General features: G+C 40.2%; 3 protein-coding genes across 6 annotated transcripts in view; all 3 read left to right on the top strand.

The window, feature by feature from the left end:
* LOC136258550 (dimethyladenosine transferase 1, mitochondrial-like) overlaps positions 1-493 on the top strand; it is a 158,502-nt gene extending 158,009 nt beyond the window's left edge. Inside the window, exon 8 of the mRNA XM_066051868.1 lies at positions 271-493. Within this exon, the coding sequence (XP_065907940.1) occupies positions 271-445 (175 nt within the window). The 3' untranslated portion in view covers positions 446-493. The remainder of the gene's footprint in view (positions 1-270) is intronic.
* A 1,717-nt stretch (positions 494-2,210) lies between these two features.
* LOC136258548 (runt-related transcription factor 3-like) lies at positions 2,211-6,899 on the top strand. 3 transcript variants are annotated; one of them, XM_066051864.1, is made up of 8 exons: positions 2,211-2,945; positions 2,999-3,103; positions 3,997-4,085; positions 4,135-4,249; positions 4,953-5,027; positions 5,640-5,951; positions 6,018-6,412; positions 6,468-6,899. In XM_066051864.1, exons 1-8 carry the CDS (start codon positions 2,594-2,596, stop codon positions 6,474-6,476), a joined length of 1,452 nt encoding a protein of 483 aa, XP_065907936.1. In that variant the 5' UTR covers positions 2,211-2,593; the 3' UTR covers positions 6,477-6,899. The 3 variants fall into 3 exon arrangements, with proteins under 3 accessions (XP_065907936.1, XP_065907935.1, XP_065907934.1); XM_066051863.1 differs by having other exon boundaries at positions 5,643-6,412; XM_066051862.1 differs by having other exon boundaries at positions 2,212-2,945; positions 5,640-6,412.
* Positions 6,900-7,093: 194 nt separating this feature from the next.
* Positions 7,094-23,889, top strand: part of LOC136258549 (transcription initiation protein SPT3 homolog) — a 28,801-nt gene continuing 12,005 nt past the window's right edge. The window contains exons 1-8 of one of the 2 annotated variants that reach the window (XM_066051866.1): positions 7,094-7,249; positions 7,299-7,383; positions 7,442-7,495; positions 7,586-7,672; positions 7,717-7,813; positions 9,773-9,823; positions 12,569-12,615; positions 12,675-12,750. In XM_066051866.1, coding sequence (XP_065907938.1) covers positions 7,188-7,249; positions 7,299-7,383; positions 7,442-7,495; positions 7,586-7,672; positions 7,717-7,813; positions 9,773-9,823; positions 12,569-12,615; positions 12,675-12,750 — 559 coding nt within the window. In that variant the 5' untranslated portion in view covers positions 7,094-7,187. The remainder of the gene's footprint in view (positions 7,250-7,298; positions 7,384-7,441; positions 7,496-7,585; positions 7,673-7,716; positions 7,814-9,772; positions 9,824-12,568; positions 12,616-12,674; positions 12,751-23,889) is intronic. The other variant, XM_066051867.1, reaches the window with a different exon arrangement.

Here is a 23,889-nt window from a genome sequence, read left to right as displayed (position 1 = left end):
TGAATAGTATGTAATGCCTCTAGAAGAAAAAAATGGGTCACTTACTTTTCCTTAAAAAAAACATACGCCATTGTCAACACTCCATGTTAATTGTATTGTCCAATCTATCACTGTATTGTGATACAGCAGAGGAAATATATCGATATGTTATTAGGTGAATAGTGCATGTCTGTAAGATTAAGTGATTTAAATTGTTAAACCACAATTGTGACTTGTATACCCAACTACCAAACTAACACAAACCACACATAATATAATTCTCTTCTACAGATTATTGTTTCCTGATAATCCAAGGTTAGCAGATGTCATGTTACAGTCCAGTGGAGTGGATCCATCCCTGAGAGCTCAGCAACTACAACTAGAACATATTGAGAGACTTTGTATGGCTTATGAGGAAGTGACAACACAACACCCACACACTACATCATCATCATGTCATCAATGAATTGTATAATAATATTAATTTTACAATGACAATAATCTTTGTCACATATTTAAGAGGTTGTCCTCTTTCAGAGGTAATAATGTATGAAGCCAGATGTGTTGGGTCTTTGTCCTTAGTAGGAAACTATTGTGTGGAGAGTTTGTGGAGTTAACAGTTTCCCATGGAGTTTCTGCATGGTCGCCTATTCTTGACCTTACTAAGAATATGGTTGCATTATTTTCACATTTGAAAATGGTCAGTTTAGACAGGTAACCTTATTACCACAGTGACCTGATTAGTCAGGTTTCACTGTGACACATAATATATGTAATCAAGTAGCTATTTATAACACTATTAGTATCCATACAAGTTAATGTGGACACTTGAGGACACCTCATTATTAGTTAAGGTCCCATGCAAAGTATACACCTCACATACATAGGGGACACCTTGATAATGAGGACACTGACCGGTTCCAGTGTTGCACAAACTGGAGCTCAATTCATATAGATTATTATCTTATACAACATCATCTTGTGGTATTGGTGTATCATTTGTATCATAATGGATTCACTAGTGGTGGTCGTTGCTATGACAATGTGGGAAGGAATTTCACAAGTTATTATACCATTTCCTGTCCATAGTTATAGCAGACACTAAAGTGTTGTTGAGTTTGTGATTGTACACTGAACTGTGTTGACAATAACATCATTGTTATTAAATCATTCACTGTTGTTGACATGTCCATATAGAGCACACCAACAAGCCCTGCAGTCTTAACATGTACACTAATACCTTGTCACCAAATATGGAGCCCTAACACTAATAATTGTTAAGCTAGTAAGAGCATCTTTTAACTTACGTGGTGGGTAGGACATGATATGTGTAGGGTTTTGTCCTTGCTATGATGGCATAAAGCGTCCACATACATTCTGTCAGTGCATCTAAGACGCTTCAGAAATGTCTTGCTAATAACCTGGGATGGTCCCAAGGTGACATGGTACACACATGTATAATATGGGTTTCCTCAATGAGATCAGAGGCAGCCAAAGATGTATACTTCTACTATATCACTGGTGTAACTCAACCTGTTGGGTGTATAGTGACTAGGTAAGTTAAGTGATATCCCTTCTGATATTTATAGTGACCTGACCACGATTATAGCTAGCTGTTAATATAATTACCACACTCATCACAACCATACATGTAGCTAGCAGCTATTATATGATGTAATATGGCTTGATGGTTGACCACTTACAATCATTCACAAGCGATGGTGAAGTTAATCTAGTTATATATTCTCCCTAAAGTGTATATAGTTAATTAATAACTAGCTGTATCACTAGGACTTCTATAGTGTCCTGAATAAGTAGAGCTAGCATGAATATCTGTGATCCCTGGCTAGCTACGTGGATGTTATAGACATTGCTAAATGCTACATGTTAGTTACTCCAATAGAAGTAGTAACCCCTTACAACAATACTAACTAATGTTACAAAGGCATAAATACTTTGCCAACCAAATGACAATAGAACAAAATTCTGTGCATGCATGTTTGCCGGGCTAGGTTGGGACAGATGTAGAGTTGTCCTTTACACAAAGGTGTTGGTCTTCTTTCAAAGAGACACACTCCCATCACCTATTCATAGTAGAGGTGCTAATTGGCGACACTATTGTAATGAGCACAGATAGTGACTTCACTAATTACACACTAATTTACTAAATGAATGTGCTCAGTGCAAATTTATGAAGTAATAAATTAGTGCGGCTAACACGCGGCGCGCTGTACATCAAAAGCGAGCGCATTTTTGCGGTATAGAAAATGCGGTCGATTCAGGCTTGCCATAGTGCACCCAAACCGGTCACTTGAAACCAAACGAAGACCAGTAAACCGACCAAGGAAGGCGTAGCTTTGCTCCGACCCAGTCCAACCCGAAAGTCATAACAGGAGCTCTCTCGTGGACAAGTCGGCCATTTTGTATTCGTTTTCCTCCTTACAACTTCAGAGTGAGTTTCGCTGCAGGAAGTTAACTAGCTGCTAGCAAATTTGTTATCGCGTCTTCACCTGGCTGACCACCTCAAGTAGTTCGGTTGAACAAATTGTGGTTTACAGTGATAGCAAAGACTCGACCGCATCTTCGCTCCATTTCACCGTCAATTCTACTCGTTATGGCTTCCACACAAGCGGCAGCCGCAGCAGCAGCCAATGCTCCTGCCCCGAAGAAATTCAGAGGAGAAAGGACATTTTCTGAAGTGCTGGCAGAATACCCTGGCGAGCTAGTGCGTACGGACAGTCCAAATTTTGTATGCAGCGTGTTGCCTTCACATTGGCGCTGCAACAAGACACTACCAGTGCCTTTTAAGGTTTTATCGCTCAGCGACATCCCAGATGGCACTAAAGTGATCCTCGCTGCTGGAAATGATGAGAACTGCGCAGCTGAGGTGCGCAATAATTCAGCCTCCATGAAAAATCAAGTGGCGCGCTTCAATGACTTGAGATTTGTTGGAAGATCAGGCAGGGGTGTGTATGTTAACATGTAGTGTTTAGTAACTTTATTGTGTACTGTTCTGTAGGTAAAATGTTGACCGTGTCAATAACAGTAGCGACGGAACCCCCTCAAACAGCGACATACTCACATGCAATTAAAGTTACAGTGGACGGACCCAGAGAACCAAGACGTAAGTTAACATACACTCTACATACATGTACCCCCATTGTATCCTCATGTATTTGTGACCTTTATCTCCAGCCCCCTATATCACATGTATGGTTGTAATTTTGGTTTTGGTGTCTTAAGTGAAAAGTATTAACTAGTCACTGTGCTTTGTAACAATCAGGGAGTCATATTTACAGCTTGGCTTTGCTGTAAAGAGTTTAATAATCACAAAATTTGCTAACGACCCATCACTGGCTAATAGAGTGTTCCAACATGTAATCCTATTTTGTTGTAGTGATGCCTTTTGTCTTACCAATGAGAAATCAATTACAAACACTTTTATTTTTTTATTACAAAGTAATGTTAATGTTAGCTAGGTCACCTACACTGTTTACAACAAGACAATGTGATGTCATAGTATACATGTACTATGGCTCTGGTGGTGGTTAATAGTGGAAGTGATTATTGATATTACATATCCAGCATGCTTCAGACTGGACCACCACTTTGCAATGGTTTTTGTAACACTAACCATCTTTGACCAACGGAGGTTATTCATCACCTCGGTCTTCTTTCTTTCCTTCTTGTGCTAGTTGCTAATGAAGCCATGTTAGTGTGGTTGCTAAGGGTGACATCTGTTCATATGGTGATGTGATATTATGGTTAGCAGACCTAGTGGCTCATCGTAATGTTTTTATGTGGCCTCATAAGGCCAGCCCCTCTATAGACTAGTCAAGTCTAATATGACTGGCTTCACAATAGGACCAACTAATAGAGTCTGTAAACAACTGAGTTGTTTACAGTGAACCCCTCTAACATGACCTTATTTTTGTGCTTTGTAAATAAGTGTCCCTAGTTAAGTGGGGACCTGGATAATTGAGGGATGTCTTTTACACTGTTGTGTTCCTATTGTAGGGAACAGAGCAAGAATGGAGGAGCAGCAGCAAAGAGAAAGACAATTGTTCTTTAGGACTCATCCATACGCTAGCCAAATTCCAGGACAGGTAAGTCACTGTGTCTGTTTGTCTGTCTCTAACATATCTGCTGACACAGGTACCCACAACAACTGCAGCAGTGCAGATGAAAGATGGGCAAATAATTCCAGCAGGTGTATTTGAGGGTGTGGTTGACCCTTCTAGAGTAGGACCCAATGGAGCAGAATACTCTGGTAAGAAACCTTGGATGTGTGATGGGAGGGTTTATACCAAATGCCTCAAGTCATTTTGCTGAAGGGACATCATGACAACCTGTCTGGGCCTGCTTTGTTGCGTTCTGTGTCTTAACACATTCCATTGACTCCCAGGGGATTTACATCATCATTAAGCATAAACAATTTTGATGTGGTTGGATGTCATAGGCACTTCAGTGACAACAGCTTAATGTTGCCCTTTCTCTCTATGTGTTAGTGATCCATGGTTGAAGACAGTGTTTACACCACATGGGCTAACTAAAAAGTTTTCATTTGGCGTAATGTGTTGAGTGTTTGGTGGCCTGTATTTTGTGGTCACATGTATATTGGGGTTTCTGTGTTGCTAAGGGAAGCCATTTTGTCAGTTACAGTGGACAGCAGGTAGAGTGTGTAGGATGACTTGTAGAGACTGGAGGTAATTATATTCATGAGCAACAGTTTCTTGCTCTGTTCTCTGTACATTTGCAATTAAATTATTATCAAACCAAACTGACTACCTGGTATTATTGTTACATCATGTGTTAGTTCACTGAGTGTATGTCACACTGTTTGTGTAGCTGTGTTGCCTAGGGTGACAGTGACATCACATCAGTCTATGTTTATCATCACTTGATGGTGCTAATGTGTACCTGTCTTTGTGTATTGATTTGTGACTGAATTATCACCACTCCTTTATCTCTAGTTTTCCAACAACAAGCTACTTCTGGGGACCAGGCCATGTCATCATGGCCTCCTCTGTCGCCTCAGCAGATACAAGGCAAGCTGTTTGTGATGCCATACAAGTCATTATTATTATGAAGTGTTAATAACTTAGTTAAGCTTGTAGTCCATGAACAACTGGTCTTATTGAAGCCTATAGTCTTCAAAGACTTTTCATGGCTGCCTCAGGGGCTTCTGTATTGCTCTATTTAGTTGTTGTAATAATTGCCAGTACAGGGACTGTGTACCACTATGAATAATGTTGTAACCAATGGGGCTTATCAGCTAGCCTCAACTATAGTGTGAAACCTGTGTAATTTGGAGACCTTGGGACCAACCAATATTGTTCTGATTATCAAGATGTCCTGATTATCAAGGTGTCCTGATTATCAAGATGTCCTGATTATCAAGGTGTCCTAGGTCAGTTTAAGTACTAAGGGATACTTTGGGACCATTACCAAGTGTTAATGCAGATGTCCTCATTTTCTATTGCCCTCATTAACAAGTTTCAGTAAGGAAAGATTTAAGAGGTATGGCTTCACCAGGTATAGTTGTGGTCAGGGTTATATTATAAAGGAAGCCATTTGGTTGTGTTACTATCATGGTTTGGTTTATTTTGTGTCCCCTTGTGGTCACAGTTATATATGATTTCTCTTTTCTCTCTCCACAGCAGGTTGGCCTTATCATAATGTCATGTTGAGTTCAGCGGCTGCCAGTGCCCAGACGCCTACCACTCAGATTGAGGTTAAGATGGAACCAGGGACACCTCGTCTCAGCGCGTGTAGTAGCAACACGCAGAATGGCAGTGGGTCTAATGGCAGTGGTGCTGAATCAGCGCACTCCGACAGCCAGCCAAATGCTGAGACAAGGTTTGTGTTCCCTCAAGCGGTTCCAATCTCACCCGGACTGATCCCCAATGGAGCATTCTTCAATCAAAACAACAACATCTCGGCACCTATCACACCGTCCCTACTTACACCAGGTGGGAATTTTGCCGAGAGCTATTTGAAGACACAAAACATGTACTCACCATTTACACTGGCTCCAGGCAACATCCAACAAGCCATGCCCAGAACACCAACACTCCCTCCACCTTCACCTCACTCACTGGCCGCCTTCCAGCTCAACCCTCAAGCCTACCCTAATCAGGCGGCCATCATTAATTCTCCGTACAAAGGACCCAATTTGGTGGAGGACATGGCAAGATTTGGCAACTTCTCTCCCTTGATAATGTCACCAGCTCCAGCGTTCCACAGCCCTAAGTCAACAACTCAGTGTGGTATTTTCTTCCCTTCAACGGCTACGATGATTAGTAATGGAGAATCAAAACTAATTGAAACTGTTGCCGTGCAACAACAACACCATATGACCACGCCTACTCAACACTCCGGACCTCCATCTGCTGAAGGGCCACACCCATCAGGTGATGAAGTAAAAAATGAAGTATGTTAGTGTAAGTACCATTTCACCATCACGTAATGTGTTTTTCTCCTTGCAGGAGCCATGATTATTCTCGACGTTTGACAATTTATTCTTGACGTTGACAATTTAACAATAAATCGACAGCTAGTCTTAAACAATTTGCATTTCTCACTTTTATTACCTGTATAGCAAGCAAACTACCACTTCTATTATTAATACTTATTTTTGTTGTCCATTTTTTGTATTTGTCTAATTTTTTTGTATAAGTTAATACCAACATGTTAAGATCTTCTACCCTTAATACACTTCTTTAGAATTCCTGTATTATATGCATTTTATTTTTTTTCTCTGTTGTAATAATAATATTAAGTTGATGTATGGTACAGTTACAGCTGTGAGGTTGTGCTGTGCTCCATTAGTCACAGGCAGCAGTATAGAGATGTTATGTGTTGTAATAGTACATTAACATTTGTACTGACAAATACAATGAAACGTGTCTTAGACTAAACTGTATTGTCTGGTGGGTCTTTTATAGTGTGAAGTTTCAGACTCACTGGGTTGACATGATAAAAATAGCTGTCTTATTGCTGCAGAATTCCTGGTGTGATAATGAAGCTCTGTGTGTAGCCACATTTAGTCAAGCAGTCTTATTGGTGAGGTTATGAATTTAGCACATACTTGACATAGTGACCATATCTGGTCATTTTTATAAGGTGGTCTTATAGCGTACTTGATATTTGGCGGATATTTTACCGTGTTTAGTTAAATTATTTTGTATTTGATTAAATCTGAAAGTATGGAGAATTCAACAGAGCAGCGCCAAGACATGTCGTTCAAACAAGACATATCCGAGATGATGTTAGTTTATTGTTCACACCACGTGTAGTCTTGTAATGTGTTATGTTAGGTACGCGTGTGGGGATTACCGCCACACCAGTCCTAACTCGGCCGCTCTGCTTGAAGGGATAGTTCGCAAACAATTAAGCAGCGTGGTGAGTCTAAAATGGATACATGCGTATCTACTAGCATAATAACCGTAGTGATGTAAAGGTCAAGGCTGATTTCCCGCGCCTACACGTTTTTAAGCCTTCTCACAGTTCCCAGGTGTGATAGTGGCTGGGATAGTGGTCTGAAATGAAAGCCTACCATTGTGGTGTAGTTTGATATGGAATTAACAGAGATATCCACCTCTAGGTAAGCCAGGCGTCAGAGTTGGCTAACCAACATGGCAGAAGGTTGATTTCAATTCAAGACATATTCTTTCTACTACGAAGAGACAAGGTGTGATAATGACGTTCCTACATCATTTACTGGTCTGTTTACAGGCAAAGTTGAAGAGGGCGCAGCGACATATGCGACTGAAGGAAATGGCAAAGAAGACCAGAACAACTACAAGTGAAGAAGATGACAATCCAGACTCTGGTGAGTGTTATGTTAGAGGTGTGAACCCACTGGGGACTACAATGGATATCATTAATATCAAGGGGTGACACTCATCATGTGTTCACTGTATGTCAATCTCCAAAGTTGTGCCAAGTCAACGGTCATAGAAATTTATTTCCAAAGTCACAGGTCAAACACTGGCAGAGGAATCAAAGGGTCTAAGTCACAGATCAACATCGATGACCATGACCACATCATATAACTAAAGTATGTACCCATGTTGACACCCATTGTAAGTGGGTGGTTATTCGGATATAACAAATATTAAATTTGTGAGTAGACTTGCAAACTGGCCACATGTAAATTTGGTGAGATATCACTAATTGATGAATTTTTGGATACAGGATAGTGACACTGGGACATGTTCTATAAATAGTCACACCTGTCAAACAGTCAACTTGATAATCAGTTTGTGTACAAATTGTCCAGCTGATTTTTGCCACCTGTTTAATAAGGCCACTGTGTAATAAGCCTGCCCACCTGTCTAAACCAGCCAACAGATCTACTGTATATAAAAAATTTGCTTAAATTTTTGAACAATGTGTTGGTCACAATTTAGGGTTGATACTACGTGTTCAGTTGTGTCACAAGTACTATTATTAGCACTAAAAGTATTATTATAATTAGCTATAGTACCTGCAACAATTCATAATAATATAGTATCCTCATATACTCCTGTAGAAGGGTGTATCTTGAAGTTACGATGTAATGACAAGAGTTGTGGTTTATGACGTACAAGCAGCTGTAAAAGTGCAAGAATTGTTGGCACCATTCCGCACTTGCGATGCTCAGAATAGCCGTATTTGCAAATGGCCTAGCAAGCAAAGTGGTCTGAACCCATGAAGGAATGATTGTAGTTTGGTGAGAAATGCTTAAAGCTGGAGTTAATTTGGTTGCAGGCATGCGCTCAATCGATATCATGTTCAACTAATGACATCATTAATTATACAAAGAAAAACGGGCGAACTCAGAAGTGCTACGTCATAACTTAATGATACGTCCTTCTACAGGGGTATATGAGAGTACGATACTCTCCTCAGTACATATATTATGAACTCTTGGTACCATTGAATGGATAACACTTTCTAAGCACCGGAAATCACTCTGTATTTAATTGTGTGCTACTGTTCAAGTTTGGTTATTTTTCAACTTTAAAAGATGCTATAGCACACAGAACAATTATCTGTTGTCCTTAAATTGTGTGAAATGTATGATCTCTTGCGCTATAGATTAAGCAAGGATTTCTATGGATAATGTGTCCCTTAACCATCCTTCCAAGCACGGTGTTTATAATTTGGGGGGGGGGGGGGGGGGGGGGCACTCTGTGAAGTACTTCAAATTCCCATCTAGTATTACTTTATCTGTTAGGATTACTACTAAGTTAGCCACGCACACACACACTACACACACGCACACACACACTACACACACAGGCTCCTCTTGGCTCTTGTTCACACTACACAAGCTTGGCAGTGTGTGCTCCAAATAATAAGAAGCACAATAATTAATATGCTTTGGAGCGTTTAATAGATACAGCGTATGTAGCAGAGTTGTAGCGACAAGGTGAAGAGCCAGCTGAAAGAAGCCATACAATGTTATTGCTAGTGGGTGGTTCTTTTGCCAGGAATACCAAAGTATTACTAGAGTGTAACTGTCACAAGGTCTACCGGAAGCATGTTATAGTATATTGTAGCCACATTGTATAACATTAGGGAGTAGAAACCCTGCAATGAAAACAAATCATTATTGTTAACCTGTCCTGGAATGTGTTCACATTACATCCCAAGTTATCTTGTCGTGCCCAGTTTGGCACAGCACAATCAATTCACAGTATAATTTATTTTGAGCCATATGCCGTGCTGTACCCACATGTTATAGTGAGCAGGTTGTTAGTATTGTAGTGTAGAATATCAACAATTAGACTATTGTCCTTTACAGGTTTCCTAAAGACATCGAAGAGCTACTCACTGGATTTTCTATCATCGGATGGTGAGTAAGAACTGCTAAACTGGTTTCTAGTGGACACATCTCACATTTTGGGACAAGAGCTCATGCAATAAGAGGTTTACTCTTTCAGAAGTAGTCAGGGAGGCTACAACATGTAAAGGCAAAATGGAATATGTCACTAATGATATTTACATCCTCTTTACCATTCATGCGCTAGTAATTCTGCTAAGAACAAATAGTGACAGTTAACAGCAACAACAACATAGGTAGCTTATAAAAAGATTGTGTGCACCAAAGTTATTCACTCTTACTGCACTAAACACTTCACTACACATTTGCTATACCAAACTACAAGTTCTATACTTGCATATACCAACTGTCACTGAGTGCCACCATAACTCTAATATATTTGGGCAGTTACTCATGTATGACCTAACTCTGTTGATTAACTGTCACTATTGCACTGTTGACACAAATATTTGTAAAATTTTAGAATTTTTGTTCATTCCATTGTTCCATTATTCCTTTTACACATATTCTCATACTTTGAAGTAGTTGCAATAGTAGAGTTTACACAAGACAGGTTCCACTGTATAATTTGGCAGGTAATAATCCATTCAGTGTGTGACCATATATGGTAGTATGTTATTATGTGGGAGTTAATCTTCACAGATACAGTTAACGTGATTTTGTAGTGAATTATGACCCTGAACTAGTGGCCCATTAAATTGGCAGTGTGTGTGTGTTGTGTGTGTGTGCTAGAGATGGGATGATATATCGAAACATCACAGAGGTCTCCCCAGAAAAATGAAGTAGAGCAGTAAAACTGTCAATTTGCTACCAACATCAGTCATTTTGTTAATTATATACATTCTTTTATCACATCAAAAGAATTTGAACAAAGAGCAGTGTTGTACTGCTCTTTAGGGAAGACCCTGTGTCGTGTATTGCAAGTGTATCAATTAGGATGGGGCTGGAAGATTATATCAATTGTGGGATTAATCATGTTTGTCTCTGAACATCATGATAATGTATTACAAATAATCGTGATGATGTGACATTGTGTATTAGTAAATTCAAAATGGGGTGCATACTATTGTGGAAGAACTTTACCCAGAAAGCAATGAGTATTTGTGAAACAAAATGAACTGTGAATAAGCAAAAAGCTTACCTGTTAGAAGTTGTTAAATTTCTAATGATATTTATACTGTTTGTATTAAACTGTAACTGCCTATGGCATTAATTGACATTGTCACCTTGTTTTGTTAAAATAAATAAAGTTGTACATACACAATGCTACTGATACAGTTACACAGTTATCATAATCGTGATATGTTGCATCCTACAATTGTGAAAGTATCACAGTACTCAGTCCGGGTGTTGGCTTGAACATTATGTGTTTGGCTAACTATTCATAGTATTGGAATACAGATATTACCAGTTTGCAACCAAATTGTTGACCTAGTGTGTGGTTAGATTAGAGAAGATGTTCTGTCTTCTAAGAAAATCTACTGTTTTGATTTGTAGCATCATAATATATCGTTGTATCATGATATTTTGGGGAAAATGTATCGATGCTGTCAAATCCTGTATCGTACCATCTCTGGTGCGTGCGTGCGTGCATGCATGTGTACACATGACATAATATCTATTTGGCTGCAATCATCCATGTAATAAGTGTCTCTTACAATTTGTATACACAAGAGATTACTACACATCTAATGGAGCCGGACTAGTAGGGAGTATGTGTACACTAAACACCTCTCTGTAGTGGACACCTCTCTGTAGTGAACACCTCTCTGTAGTGAACACCCCTCTGTAGTGAACACCCCTCTGTAGTGGACACCCCTCTGTAGTGGACACCTCTCTGTAGTGAACACCTCTCTGTAGTGAACACCCCTCTGTAGTGTACACCTCTCTGTAGTGGACATCTCTCTGTAGTGAACACCTCTCTGTAGTGAACACCCCTCTGTAGTGTACACCTCTCTGTAGTGGACACCTCTCTGTAGTGGACACCTCTCTGTAGTGAACACCCCTCTGTAGTGGACACCTCTCTGTAGTGAACACCTCTCTGTAGTGAACACCCCTCTGTAGTGGACACCTCTCTGTAGTGAACACCTCTCTGTAGTGGACACCTCTCTGTAGTGAACACCTCTCTGTAGTGGACACCTCTCTGTAGTGCACACCTCTCTGTAGTGGACACCCCTCTGTAGTGCACACCTCTCTAGTGTACGCCTCTCTAGTGTACGCCTCTCTGTAGTGCACACCCCTCTGTAGTGCACACCCCTCTGTAGTGAACACCTCTCTGTAGTGAACACCTCTCTGTAGTGGACACCTCTCTGTAGTGGACACCTCTCTGTAGTGAACACCCCTCTGTAGTGTACACCTCTCTGTAGTGAACACCTCTCTGTAGTGAACACCCCTCTGTAGTGGACACCTCTCTGTAGTGAACACCTCTCTGTAGTGTACACCTCTCTGTAGTGGACACCTCTCTGTAGTGAACACCTCTCTGTAGTGCACACCCCTCTGTAGTGCACACCCCTCTGTAGTGCACACCTCTCTGTAGTGTACACCTCTCTGTAGTGCACACCCCTCTGTAGTGCACACCCCTCTGTAGTGCACACCTTTCTGTCTTGGACAATGTGAGAAAAAAATTATTAGCTCATTGTTATTCCAATGAACAGGTTGTCTTCCTTACTATATGGGACAGTTGGGTATTTGTTGAAGAGGTTTCTGTTGTGTCCATAATTTGGAGTGTTTGTTAATTCACTCTACATTACCCCCCAGAGGACAGCAGTGATGAGATGGACAGTGTTACCATGGCAAGACTTGAGGTAATAGTAGTAGTAGTGATACAGTTGCTATGGTTACTGTTGCCATGCTGTGTATATAGAGGAATGATGAGATGACAAGAATGATGAATGTCAGGGAATACATCGAGTTCACCGAGTGTAGACAGACCAGTTTTGGTGAGTAACTATGGTAACTATATGATGTCATTAATGATGCATATGTAGTATTGTAAATCTGATAATTTTGCAAATCATATGATTTGAAACCCTTCACAAAATTTTTATCACTATTAGATAGGAATAATTCATAGGAGCATTCAGTGTTGGTTAAGGGTCTGGTACAATAGTGGATTATGTAGAACCAAGTCAATAGCTGTAGTTCATCTAGGTATCCAGAGGGGTAGGTAACGAGCAAAAATCGTCTGCGAAATTTCAGGTCGTTACCTACAGTGTACCCCTTGGGGTACCCCCTTGGTTATCCAGCCAGTTTATTAATTATTCTTCACCCCTGCCCCCACACAGGATTGTGTAAATCATACCAACAGTTGTAAGAGAGATTATCTTTTACAAACCGTATTTACTTGGATAAACGCCGCACCTTCAATAGTAGCCACACCTTCAATAGTAGCCGCACCTTCAATAGTAGCCGCACCTTCAATAGTAGCCACACCTTCAATAGTAGTTGCACTTGAGTGGTGTCACGATCGTTTTTGATACAGTTAACATGAGATCTGATCAGTTCATCATTTTATGGCATTGCAGAGAACTACAACCACACATCAAAACCAACATTAAGATCTTGTAGCATGTTCTGTGTGTCCATCAAATAAACCAACCCAATAGTTGATACTGACTACTGCAGGCAATGTAGTGATAAACTGTACTGGAAATGTCACCAGATAATTGGTTTTTGTGTAATTACATGCCTTGAGTACTAGCTATTATAAAGAAACAACAGATCACATCCCACAATACTATTCCAGTGTTCTCTCGATTATCCAACCCCCCTTGATACAAAAACATGTTCAGATAATCAAACAGTTCAGATAACGGAAGCCCATTCATTTATATGCAAAGCAAGTTCCAATACTCTAATAGAATGCACGCCTTAGACAAAATACTCTAATAGAAAAGTCATGTTCAGATTATCGAGGGAGCACCTGTACATAGAAACAATTCTAACACTTCAGATCAATAAGCATCAAATTATCTAATAGAACAATCAGTTATATATGGTCACACTCTTTCAAATTAATAATGTGATTTGTCAAGACTGATATTTAGTAACTATAGTGTTGTTGGGTACGTAAGTGCCTAAACTAGCACCTCGTGTTGACAGCTTACAAATCTTATTACAGCACACTCACACCTGTCTTACAGCAAAAGCATTATATAGAATAACTAGGTATTATATAGAGTATCTATTAGTTATAAGTAACAATGTTACATCACTCCCTGTCGTTGAGAGCTTGTCCTCAAGCATCACATCAGCTCCATCGCTGGTTAGGGCGTGGATTCTGTCTCAGTCCATAATGAGCATTGCTCCTCCTGTTTGTATCCATTGTAGGTACTGTCTGGGTCTCCAGTGTCATTTTGTCATCATCACTTTCATTTTGTTCATCTTCATCATCTGTCATTGACTCATGTGATCCTTCATTCTCACTTAATCCACTAAAGGTATCACTCTCTTGATCATATACTGGTCTATCATAGGTTGTGCTACTAGTGACCTCATTATCCACTTCACTCTGTGTGGACTTCTCCAAAAGTTGTTCTACCCACTTTGGTGGCCTTCCCTATCCTTTGTTGTTACTCCCATACCAGTAAAAACCAGCTGGGAAGTTACGAGGACATAGTTTTATTCTCAATTGGTGAACATAAATAGCTGGAGATTGGAGTTGGTAGACCTTAGAGACACTGATATCAGGTTCTCGAAGCGTGGTGACACGGTATGGACTATGCCATGATCTAGAAAGTTTCCACATTCTTCCCGTCTCCTCAGCTGGAAATCTGACTAATACCCAGTTTCCCACGTGGTAATCAACTTGTGTGCTCTTACTGTCATATTGTGCTTTGTACTTTTTTTTGTGCCACTCTGATTGCCTTAGTTGCACTTAGCTGCAATATCTGTTGCTGTAGCTAGTGACATTGTTAGCTCCTGGTGGTAATCTTTGATATCAGCTACCTGTATAGGTGAGGGTTGTAGATTTGCAGATTCTGATGGCATTCTACAGTCCAATCCAAAAAGCAAATAAGACGGCTTTTCCCTGTTGAGTCATGAGGAGTATTGCGATAAGGGAGTAGTACTCCAGAGAGGTATTGATCCCATTGGCACCCATAAGTAGCCGCATGCTTGTGCAATGCTGTTTTGAGAATGCAATTGAATCACTCCACCATCCCATCACATTGGGGATGGTAGGCAGTGGTATTCAGTTTATACACTCCTAGTTTCTTACAGACATCCAACATGAGATGTGACATAGGTTGGTACCCCTGTCTGAGAGTAATGCCTCTGGGACTCCAAACCATAGTATTACATCTTCTGTCAAAAGCTTTATCAATCGAATCGCTTTCTGGTCTGGTACTGGGAAAGCTAGAGGCCACTTGGTGAGAAAATCTTGGAAGACCACTACATGATGATTGCCTGATGTGGTCAGAGGCAAGTCCATAATGTCCACCCCAATAATCTGAAATGGTCGCTGGACTGGTATCGAGTGGAGAGGTGGACGGTTTACACGTCCAGCACCATTTACTATAGCACACTGGGGGCATGATGCACAGTGGTTAACTACATCGGTATACATGCCTGGCTTGTAATACTTCTAACACCACTGTCATATACCTTGCTCCGCCAGCGAGCATGTTTTGAGCTAGGATTAGGGGTCTCCATAACTGCTTTAACAGCAGAGTGATCAGTGTAAATGGTGACGTCGTTGCCATACAAGTATGCGGGAAAATGAGTCACAGCCCACACAACAGCAAGAGTTTCTAATTCAGTAATAGCATACCTTTTCTCAGTTGCCGAGAGTGCTCTGCTGGCATATGCCACTGGATGAATTTCACCATTACTCTGTAGTTGAGATAAGACAGCTCCAAGTCCTTGTAATAACACAGCTCCAAGTCCTTGTAATAAGACAGCTCCAAGTCCTTGTAATGAGACAGCTCCAAGTCCTTGTAATGAGACAGCTCCAAGTCCTTGTAATGAGACAGCTCCAAGTCCTTGTAATAAGACAGCTCCAAGTCCTTGTAATAAGACAGCTCCAAGTCCTTGTAATGAGACAGCTCCAAGTCCTTGTAATAAGACAGCTCCAAGTCCTTGTAATAAGACAGCTCCAAGTCCTTGTAATGAGACAGCTCCAAGTCCTTGTAATGAGACAGCTCCAAGTCCTTGTAATAAGACAGCTCCAAGTCCTTGTAATGAGACAGCTCCAAGTCCTTGTAATGACACATCAGTTTCTATCCTGAAACTTCTACTAAGGTCAGGAAAAGATAATACTGGAGATTGAATTAGTTTGGTTAAGGTTTCAAGAGCTGTTTGGCAACTTGGTGACCATTGGAAAACTGCATCCTTCTGTGTAAGCGAGTGCAATGGGTGAGCAACTTTTGCAAAACCAGCAATAAATCGTCTATAGTACGACGCCAACCCTAAAAATTTCCTGACTTCTTTCACTGAGGACGGCCTGGAGAAGTCTTGCACTGCAGATACACAATTTGGATTTGGTTGAATGCCACCAGGGGTGATGAGGTGGCCCAAATATTCGACACTTTGGCAAATGAAATGACACTTTAAGGGTTTTAATTTCAGCCCTGCACTGGCAAACCGCTGTAATACAAGTGCTAAGTGTTCCAGGTAGTTATTAAAAGTTTCTGAAAACACAAGGACAACATCCAGATATACAAAAACAAAGTCATGTCCATCACTTGGGTTAAGGCCAATCAGAACACGCTGTATCAGGCGCTGGAACAATGCCGGTGCATTCTTTAAGCCAAAAGGCATCACGGCAAACTCATATAACCCTTGGTGGGTCACAAATGTAGTCTTCTCACGAGAGAGGTGATGTACCTGTACCTGCCAGTACCCTGATGCCAAGTCCAAGGTGGAAAAGTACCAAGCTTTACCAAGTAGGTCAAGCAGGTCATCTATCCTTGGAAGTGGATAGGTGTCACTTTTGGTCACTGAGTCCAATTGGTGGTAGTCCACACAAAATCGCAGGGTTCCATCTTTTTTCTAACCAAAACAACGGGACTTACTAAAGGACTACTTGATGGATGAATTATACTGCATCACTTTCAGCTGTCTAGCAATTTCTTGTCTAGCAGCAAATGGTGTATGACGAACAGCCTGGCGTTTAGGTGCTGCACTGCCGGTATCAATTTCCATTTGGATTAATCCTGTCTCACCCCTCTCTCCCTTACATAGCATTGGCATGGTGCGACAGTGTCGTTGGGAGCTCCTCCTGACTGTGGCCAAGCAGATGTTGATTTATCCCACTCTCTATGGGGTCTATTATGTTGGGTGAATGATTGCTTTTGTGGACGATAGTTGGTCGAGTCAGACAAGGGATCTCTTAGGTACTGGTGCCTCTTTGTAAGTTCTGACGATCGACGTTCTTCATTTCTTGCCACTATACACAATTCGGAGTAATCACGGGCACCAGAAGGCCTTCATGAGTGTGTACCGAAGTCCTTCTTGTAGCTGAGCATATAGTAGCATTCTCCATGTTTCAGCACCCATACTGTCTTGCCTGTATGCCTGCCTGAAAACCTTTTCCAGTCGAAGTATGTAGTCAGACACAGTTTCTGATGGTCCTTGGGTGGCATGCCGAAAATCTTGGGCAGCTAAGGAGCAGCTTCCAAAGTTGAATTTGCTGCTTAGTGCACTTACTGCATGAGCATTAGTGGATTTATCAGATGGGTCTAATAGCAAAATTCCTGGCGTGCTTTGCCTCGAAGATGTCTGGCAAGTTGCAGCAAGCATTCAGTGTTACTCCAGTTGTTCCACTCTGCAGCCCCTTAAAGGTTGGTAACCATTCGTCCCACAGCTCGTCAGACCCTTCTCCAGTAAACAGGTGCACAGGCAGTGCCTTTCCACGTCGAGGAACAGTGGTTACATCAAGTATTTCTCCCCTACTATCACAATTATTGGTTAGGAGCGTGTCACCTTTCTGGTCTACACCTGTCTTTATGCAGTGGCCAATCTGTCTTTCCAGTCATTTGATTTCCTCATCCTTCTTTTCCAAGGCATCTTCGTGAACGAGTTGCTGGTTGCACTTCTCACGCCAAAATCTCTTGGCTTTTTTGCTAGACTCTGTTCTAGCTCCTTGATTTTCTCAACTTGCTCAGCGATTTCTGTTTCTCTTCTTCGAGTGCTAGGTGCAGCTGTTCATTCACAAATGCTAATTCTTGAGACTGTGTCTCCAGTTCACGCTTCAAGCATTCAAGTCTGCTAGCCGACTCGCGCAGTGCACTGCCGGACTTGTTGGTCACATTCGTGTCAACCGGTTGACTACTCACGTACTCATGATGGTCACGTGAGTGCGTAAATGTGCTAATTATTCCATTTTCATCAACAAGAAAAGTTTGTAAACAAGCTTATCTTTACCTTGTATGATCACTTGGACATTCTTTGGTTTGCATCCCATTTCAATTAATTTCCCTCTATCAGCTGTCTAATAGTCGAAGCCGAGCCTCCCTTCGGCAGTGTTAATGACTCTGCGATGCCCTGTAGTTGGGTGGCGTTTAGTCGACGAGAGTTCAACGCGTAGACACCTCCTTTAGGCAATTCAACTTCCTCCTCGTGCTGATCGTTCTCCCGATCATCCTTGGCCGCATCCTCCTCAACAACGGCTGTTAGGTCCTCTTCATGTTCTAATGACGATTTCTCCAACACAGATAATTCTTCCATCCTTGCTCACTCTAGGTAGGACATCCAATGTAAGTGTCTAAACTAAGCACCTCGTGTTGACAGCTTACAAATCTTATTACAGCACACTCACACTTGTGTTACAGCAAAAGCATTATATAGAATAACTCGGTATTATAGAGTATCTATTAGTTATAAGTAACAATGTTACAGGTACTACTGCCGGCCGACCATATTAGACAATGAATTTTAAAATGCACTTTAGTTGACCACATGGGATGCCAACATCATTCGCAAAAACATGGGCACGCCCTCTCTCATGATTAGCTTGCACAAGTGTCACGTACTTACAGTAGCATCATGGACTATTTCACTAATAGCATTTAGAAAATGGTATGCATAATATGCTTTGATCTTTGGAGGATAATGAGGTCTTTAAAATCCACTAAGAGACCTGCTAGCAGGTTCTTAAAATGATTAGAGACCTGCTACCAGGTTCTTAAAATGATTAGAGACCTGCTAGCAGAAAAGACCTCACACATCACAAATCTCACTTTCGATCATTGATTTGCAATGCTCCCTCCAAGCATATTCAGACTGATAGCCTACAATGGGTGACCATTCACCCAGGCCAACAAGTTGTGAACCACTCTATTCATTTTATAGGCATGCCTAAAACAATTCGATTATGGAATCTAACGTTGTCCATACGTTTGTTACGATGAACGGAGAAGTCCAGAAATATTACGGAAAATTCTCCCATCTGTACCATGAAATAAACAATGGTATTACTGTTACACTTTCCTGAGTCACTTCTCCACCTGGTAGGGACAATTCTCTTGCCAGTGGCTCCATCGCAATTGCTTTTCCTCATGTTTCTCTACCTCCATCTATTGTATTGAACACTTAAAAATGTATTCATAAGTATCCACACAAAAAACTTATGACTTGCTTCAACCACTGCACTGTCGATTTACAGTCCCTTTAACAGGCGTTCTCAAGCATTCTTCACCACAAGACCATCATAACAAGACCATCATAAATTCACTATCTCCCGTAGGCTGCAGTACAAGTACTTACCATGTGTCAAGTTGTTATGGTAGATATGACGTGAAACTAACTCTAATCTAGCTGTACATGGACATTTCTGTTGCTCTATAGCACCTCACGCATACTAAAATTTCTTTGCCTGATGTGTTATGACATAGTATAATTGACAAACCACAATATACTAAAATGTGTTATATCTACTAAACAAAACAAAATCTAACTAAATCACATGCGCCAACCTATCCCACTATTAGTAAGGATTGATAATAGTTAAAGTGTATTTTACCATTTCAGTGGACCTTTAATGTTTGCTTAAGAAAATAAGTGCTTGTTGATTGACAACATGTTTTTATTAGTTGTCAAATAGGCCATCATCATCTGCAGATCATCAACATTGACTTTGATATTGTCAGTAAAAAGTTTACAGTAAAATATACTCTACACTTGAGATGAAAGATGTACCGCCTAAAAAATCTCTTTGTGGTCAATTATGGTTTAGTAAATATACTATTCCAGGTATGGTAACTAGGCAACTATGAACACTCTGGTCACATGTAACTATGGCAACACCACATTTTGGAGGGATAAGTTTGTGGTGTGTGTGTGACCTTTGTGTAGCCATTAAAAGTTTTGACACGTTTGGATAAGAGCATATGGTAAGTAATTTTCAATTTCATGATAAGCAGAGCAACCGTAAAAATAAAAAAGAAATTCATAATGTGAAACATAGCCATGTAATGCAGCAGTTAATGGTGGTAAAAGAACTCCTCATTTATGTTGTATTGTACTAGCATATAGGCTATATATAGCAATAAAACAGTTACCTACTATATAAGGATATGTGGAATCCTCCAGTTTGAGAGACGATGAATTGAACCTAGAAATGGGAGGGACTCCTTTCAGCATTCAGTATACAGATAGCAAAAAATTTAGTGTGGATTATGCCTCCCATACATGCCCATACACGCCCATAAAGGTATAGCTATCTTGCTAGCTATATCTTAGATTTGACAAAACTTTATGCATTTGCAAATAGTTGTAGTTCCCTTATGACAACCTCAACATCATACTTGCTAGATACAGCAGCACCTTGCTTCTTGCCCATTCTTGTGTTGTTTCAGTTAAAATATTAGAAACGCTAATAATAAGCTATGGCAAGACTTTAATTTGATGGCTTTGTAAGTGTCCACCAAATATGCCAAATTAAATTCCACACCAAAATTTCTGCTCATATGGTATCAAGCTTGATGATCTGCTATCATCGTTTAGGCTACTAAAAACATGCAAATATGGCATTGCAGCTGCCAACAATCGCTTTGTACTTTGGCTGCAGTTAATCAAACAATTCTACAATTGTCTAATATCACAGGTTAGGTCCTATACTCTTTTGCCGGAAGGAAGCAAAGATACACACAGTGGAGATCTTGCACGGAGGATTTTCCCAATCACTTCATTCCCGTTTAGATGGCTGCTGCATTGGTTATGGAAATCTCCATCCTCCATTTTGTCCTCCATTTTGTTGTCCATTTCACATGAAAAGGTCTCTCCAGTACGTGGGCCAGTACGTAGGTAACAAGGTATGCATTATTAATTATAAAGAATGGAAAGCGTCTATACATATTTGTAAACAAGAAGCCACATAGCTTGGATTATACACTGGGTGAATCGTCTAGTAGATGAAAAATTGAAAAATAATAGTCTCACCTTGGTGTGGTCGAGCTCGTGTTGCACCAAGTGTTGCAAAATGGCCACGAGGGACATAATTCATTTTTAGTGCTTTGTCAAGCAGTGTATTGCAGTAAACTATTAATTGTGTTATCAGAGACTGTGCTAAAAGCCATTGACCTTGAGTCAGTTGAGTGCCAGGTAGAAGTGTGATGGATATACCATATAAGCAGAAATTTTGGTGAGCAGAATATTTGACATTTACTTAATAATTTGCATTTGGCGAAAGTTTGATTTGACGAAATGCATTTCGTGAAGTCCGACGTGGTAGCACATTGCGTACTAGTCAAGTATGCAAAAATAAATAAATTAGCTGTGTCTAATTCCTGAAAATGTTTGGTGGCTCCAGCCTTGCGACTATGATCAGGCTGGCTGGCAGACAGACAAAAATTTGAGGTTTTCCAAAAAAATATCTATATCTGACTGTCTGTGTGTCCACACACCCATGTGAGCAAACAACACAGAAAGCAATCCTCCATTTTATAGATGAAAGTTTTCACAGATTACATTAAACATCCTTGAAGGTTAGTTTTCTTGTTAGCCTCTCTTTGTCAAAGGAGTTAGGCCTGTCACTACAATTGTTCAGTGGGGATTTGTCTATGTACTGTAGAGAAGTTTTAGGGCTGTGCAATAATGTATATCTCAATTAGTGACAATCATTTTATCTCAACAATTGATATTATCTCGATAATGGTGTGACATCATAGGACCATTTAGTTTTTGACATGAAGTCAAGTAATGGTTAGAATTTCATCTCTTCCCAACTAGTTTGATACCTTGCCATAAGTTTTCCATCTGACTGTGGTTGATTTACAATAGATAACAAAGATCAGGACACACAATAGTGTGTCATGCAGCCAAGTACAGCTAGTGCAGACGCATGACAGACAAGTGTGTGACTGTGTTTTACAGGAAACAAGAAAATGCTGTTTTCACGCATTAGTTTGCCTGAACAGAAATTAACTACGTAGTTGCTTTAGAAACTCCCTCAGGGTAGGGCACCTCCAATTCCAAATTTGAGTTGAATCCACCCAGCCATCACTGAGATATGCACCTTCAGAGTTTGTCTTGTTTTCTTCGTATTTATCTTATGTGAATTTTCTCTTCGTACACTTTAGAAAAATTACAATAACTCGTGCTTGCTTTAGTCATGACTGATTTAGAGCAGAATAACTTGAAAATTGGTTTGTACATGAAGTTACTATCATAGTGTAAATCTTTTGTGGTTTGAAAGAGAATATTAGCTAAGGAGACATAAAGCAAAACCAAACATGTGAAGAAAAAAAAACACTTGATTGAGATACTCTAATAGAGCAGTCACTGAGAAGTCAGAAAAAATTCTCCGTAGTGACCTCCACACCCAAGCCCTTTACTACTCTGTCACTGCTGTCAGTTGCTCACCTCACTTAATTTCTACCTTATAGTTCTGGTTTAGTACACTAGAATGATAACTTGTAGATCTATCAGTGGAAATTCTATATAATATGTTGTATTGTATTGAAGTGCTCAGAAATAATGTGTGTTCTATTAGAGTACTACAAAAATAATTATGAAAATAGCCTATATCAAGTGAGTCATGCGACCAAGTACAGCCGGCGTGGGTGGGCGACATACTCGTTTTACGGACCAGAAAAATGCCGTTTCTATGTATCCGTAGCTCCATAGTGCTTGAATGGTAACTAACCATTTCTGCTGTAGAAACTTAATCTCCCATTCCTAGTTTAAGTCGAATCTGCCCAGCTATCATTGGGGTATACGCGCCTTCAAAATTTGTCTTATTTTAGGCCTTCGCAATGCAATCTTCGATGATTCCTGTAGTAAAAAGAGAACGGTTAAAAGGAAGTATCAAGGCCAACCATAGGCTGGCTTTGGAACTTGCAATTACAAAAAGAAGTGAAATCCACACAAAAACAGTCAAAGCTGTGGAAAAGGCATGGTCTAAAAAGCCTAGGTGAAAAAAATTGTGAAATCAAAGGTGGCGGCCAACCAATGGCTGCAATGGTGTTATGTTTTTTTGTGGTTTACTATTTTCTTGATAAACAACTTTGTTATCTAATTTACAATAGGTGATTTAAGTATCTAGATAATTTTTTTAAACCAGGCGTGCTACTGAAACTGTTTTCGTAAAAACGTGCGTGTGTGTGTGTGTGTGCCTACCTACCTATGTTTGTTTGTCCATACGCACCCATGTGAACAAAAATGTTAAAAATGATAAAAGCAGCCAGCATGTAAGAATTGAAAGCTAAATTAAGTCTGTATTAAACTTCCACACACATAAACTTTGTTCTAAGGTGGTTTCTTCTTGGCGGTCTGCAATACGGGTATGGCGACTCTTCATAATTATGCTTCTTGAACAGTCTTCCCTTTCGGTTTTATATACGTTTAACAACTTTAAAACAACGCTGAAGGCCTCTTAGGCTACCAGAGGTATCGTATCCTTTGGTTTGAAAGGGGGGCATTACCTGTACTTACACGAACGAAAATGAAGGGCAGCCTCAAGGCTGTCAATACAATTCACACAAGAAAACACAATAGACACACTATAAAACGGTTGAGAAGATTCTTCTGTACGTAATTTGTGGTTTAAAGTGGTTTGTTATATCCTTAGCAGTGTATAGCAATGTAATTACCGAATTACAAAATAATTCACGAATTACGAAATATGTTAAATTACAGTA

This window comes from Dysidea avara, chromosome 6, assembly GCF_963678975.1.
Source record: "Dysidea avara chromosome 6, odDysAvar1.4, whole genome shotgun sequence".
Taxonomy (NCBI): domain Eukaryota; kingdom Metazoa; phylum Porifera; class Demospongiae; order Dictyoceratida; family Dysideidae; genus Dysidea; species Dysidea avara.
Note: the sequence above shows the minus strand (reverse complement) of the source record. Positions and strands in the feature narration are given on the sequence as shown.

Bases quoted from the DNA above. Each gene is read 5' to 3' on its own strand.
- LOC136258548 (XM_066051862.1), top strand. From the start codon at position 2,594: ATGGCTTCCACACAAGCGGCAGCCGCAGCAGCAGCCAATGCTCCTGCC. The intron at 3,104-3,996 runs GTAAGTTAACAT...TTCCTATTGTAG, and splicing joins CGGACCCAGAGAACCAAGAC to GGAACAGAGCAAGAATGGAG. The intron at 4,250-4,952 runs GTAAGAAACCTT...CTTTATCTCTAG, and splicing joins CAATGGAGCAGAATACTCTG to TTTTCCAACAACAAGCTACT.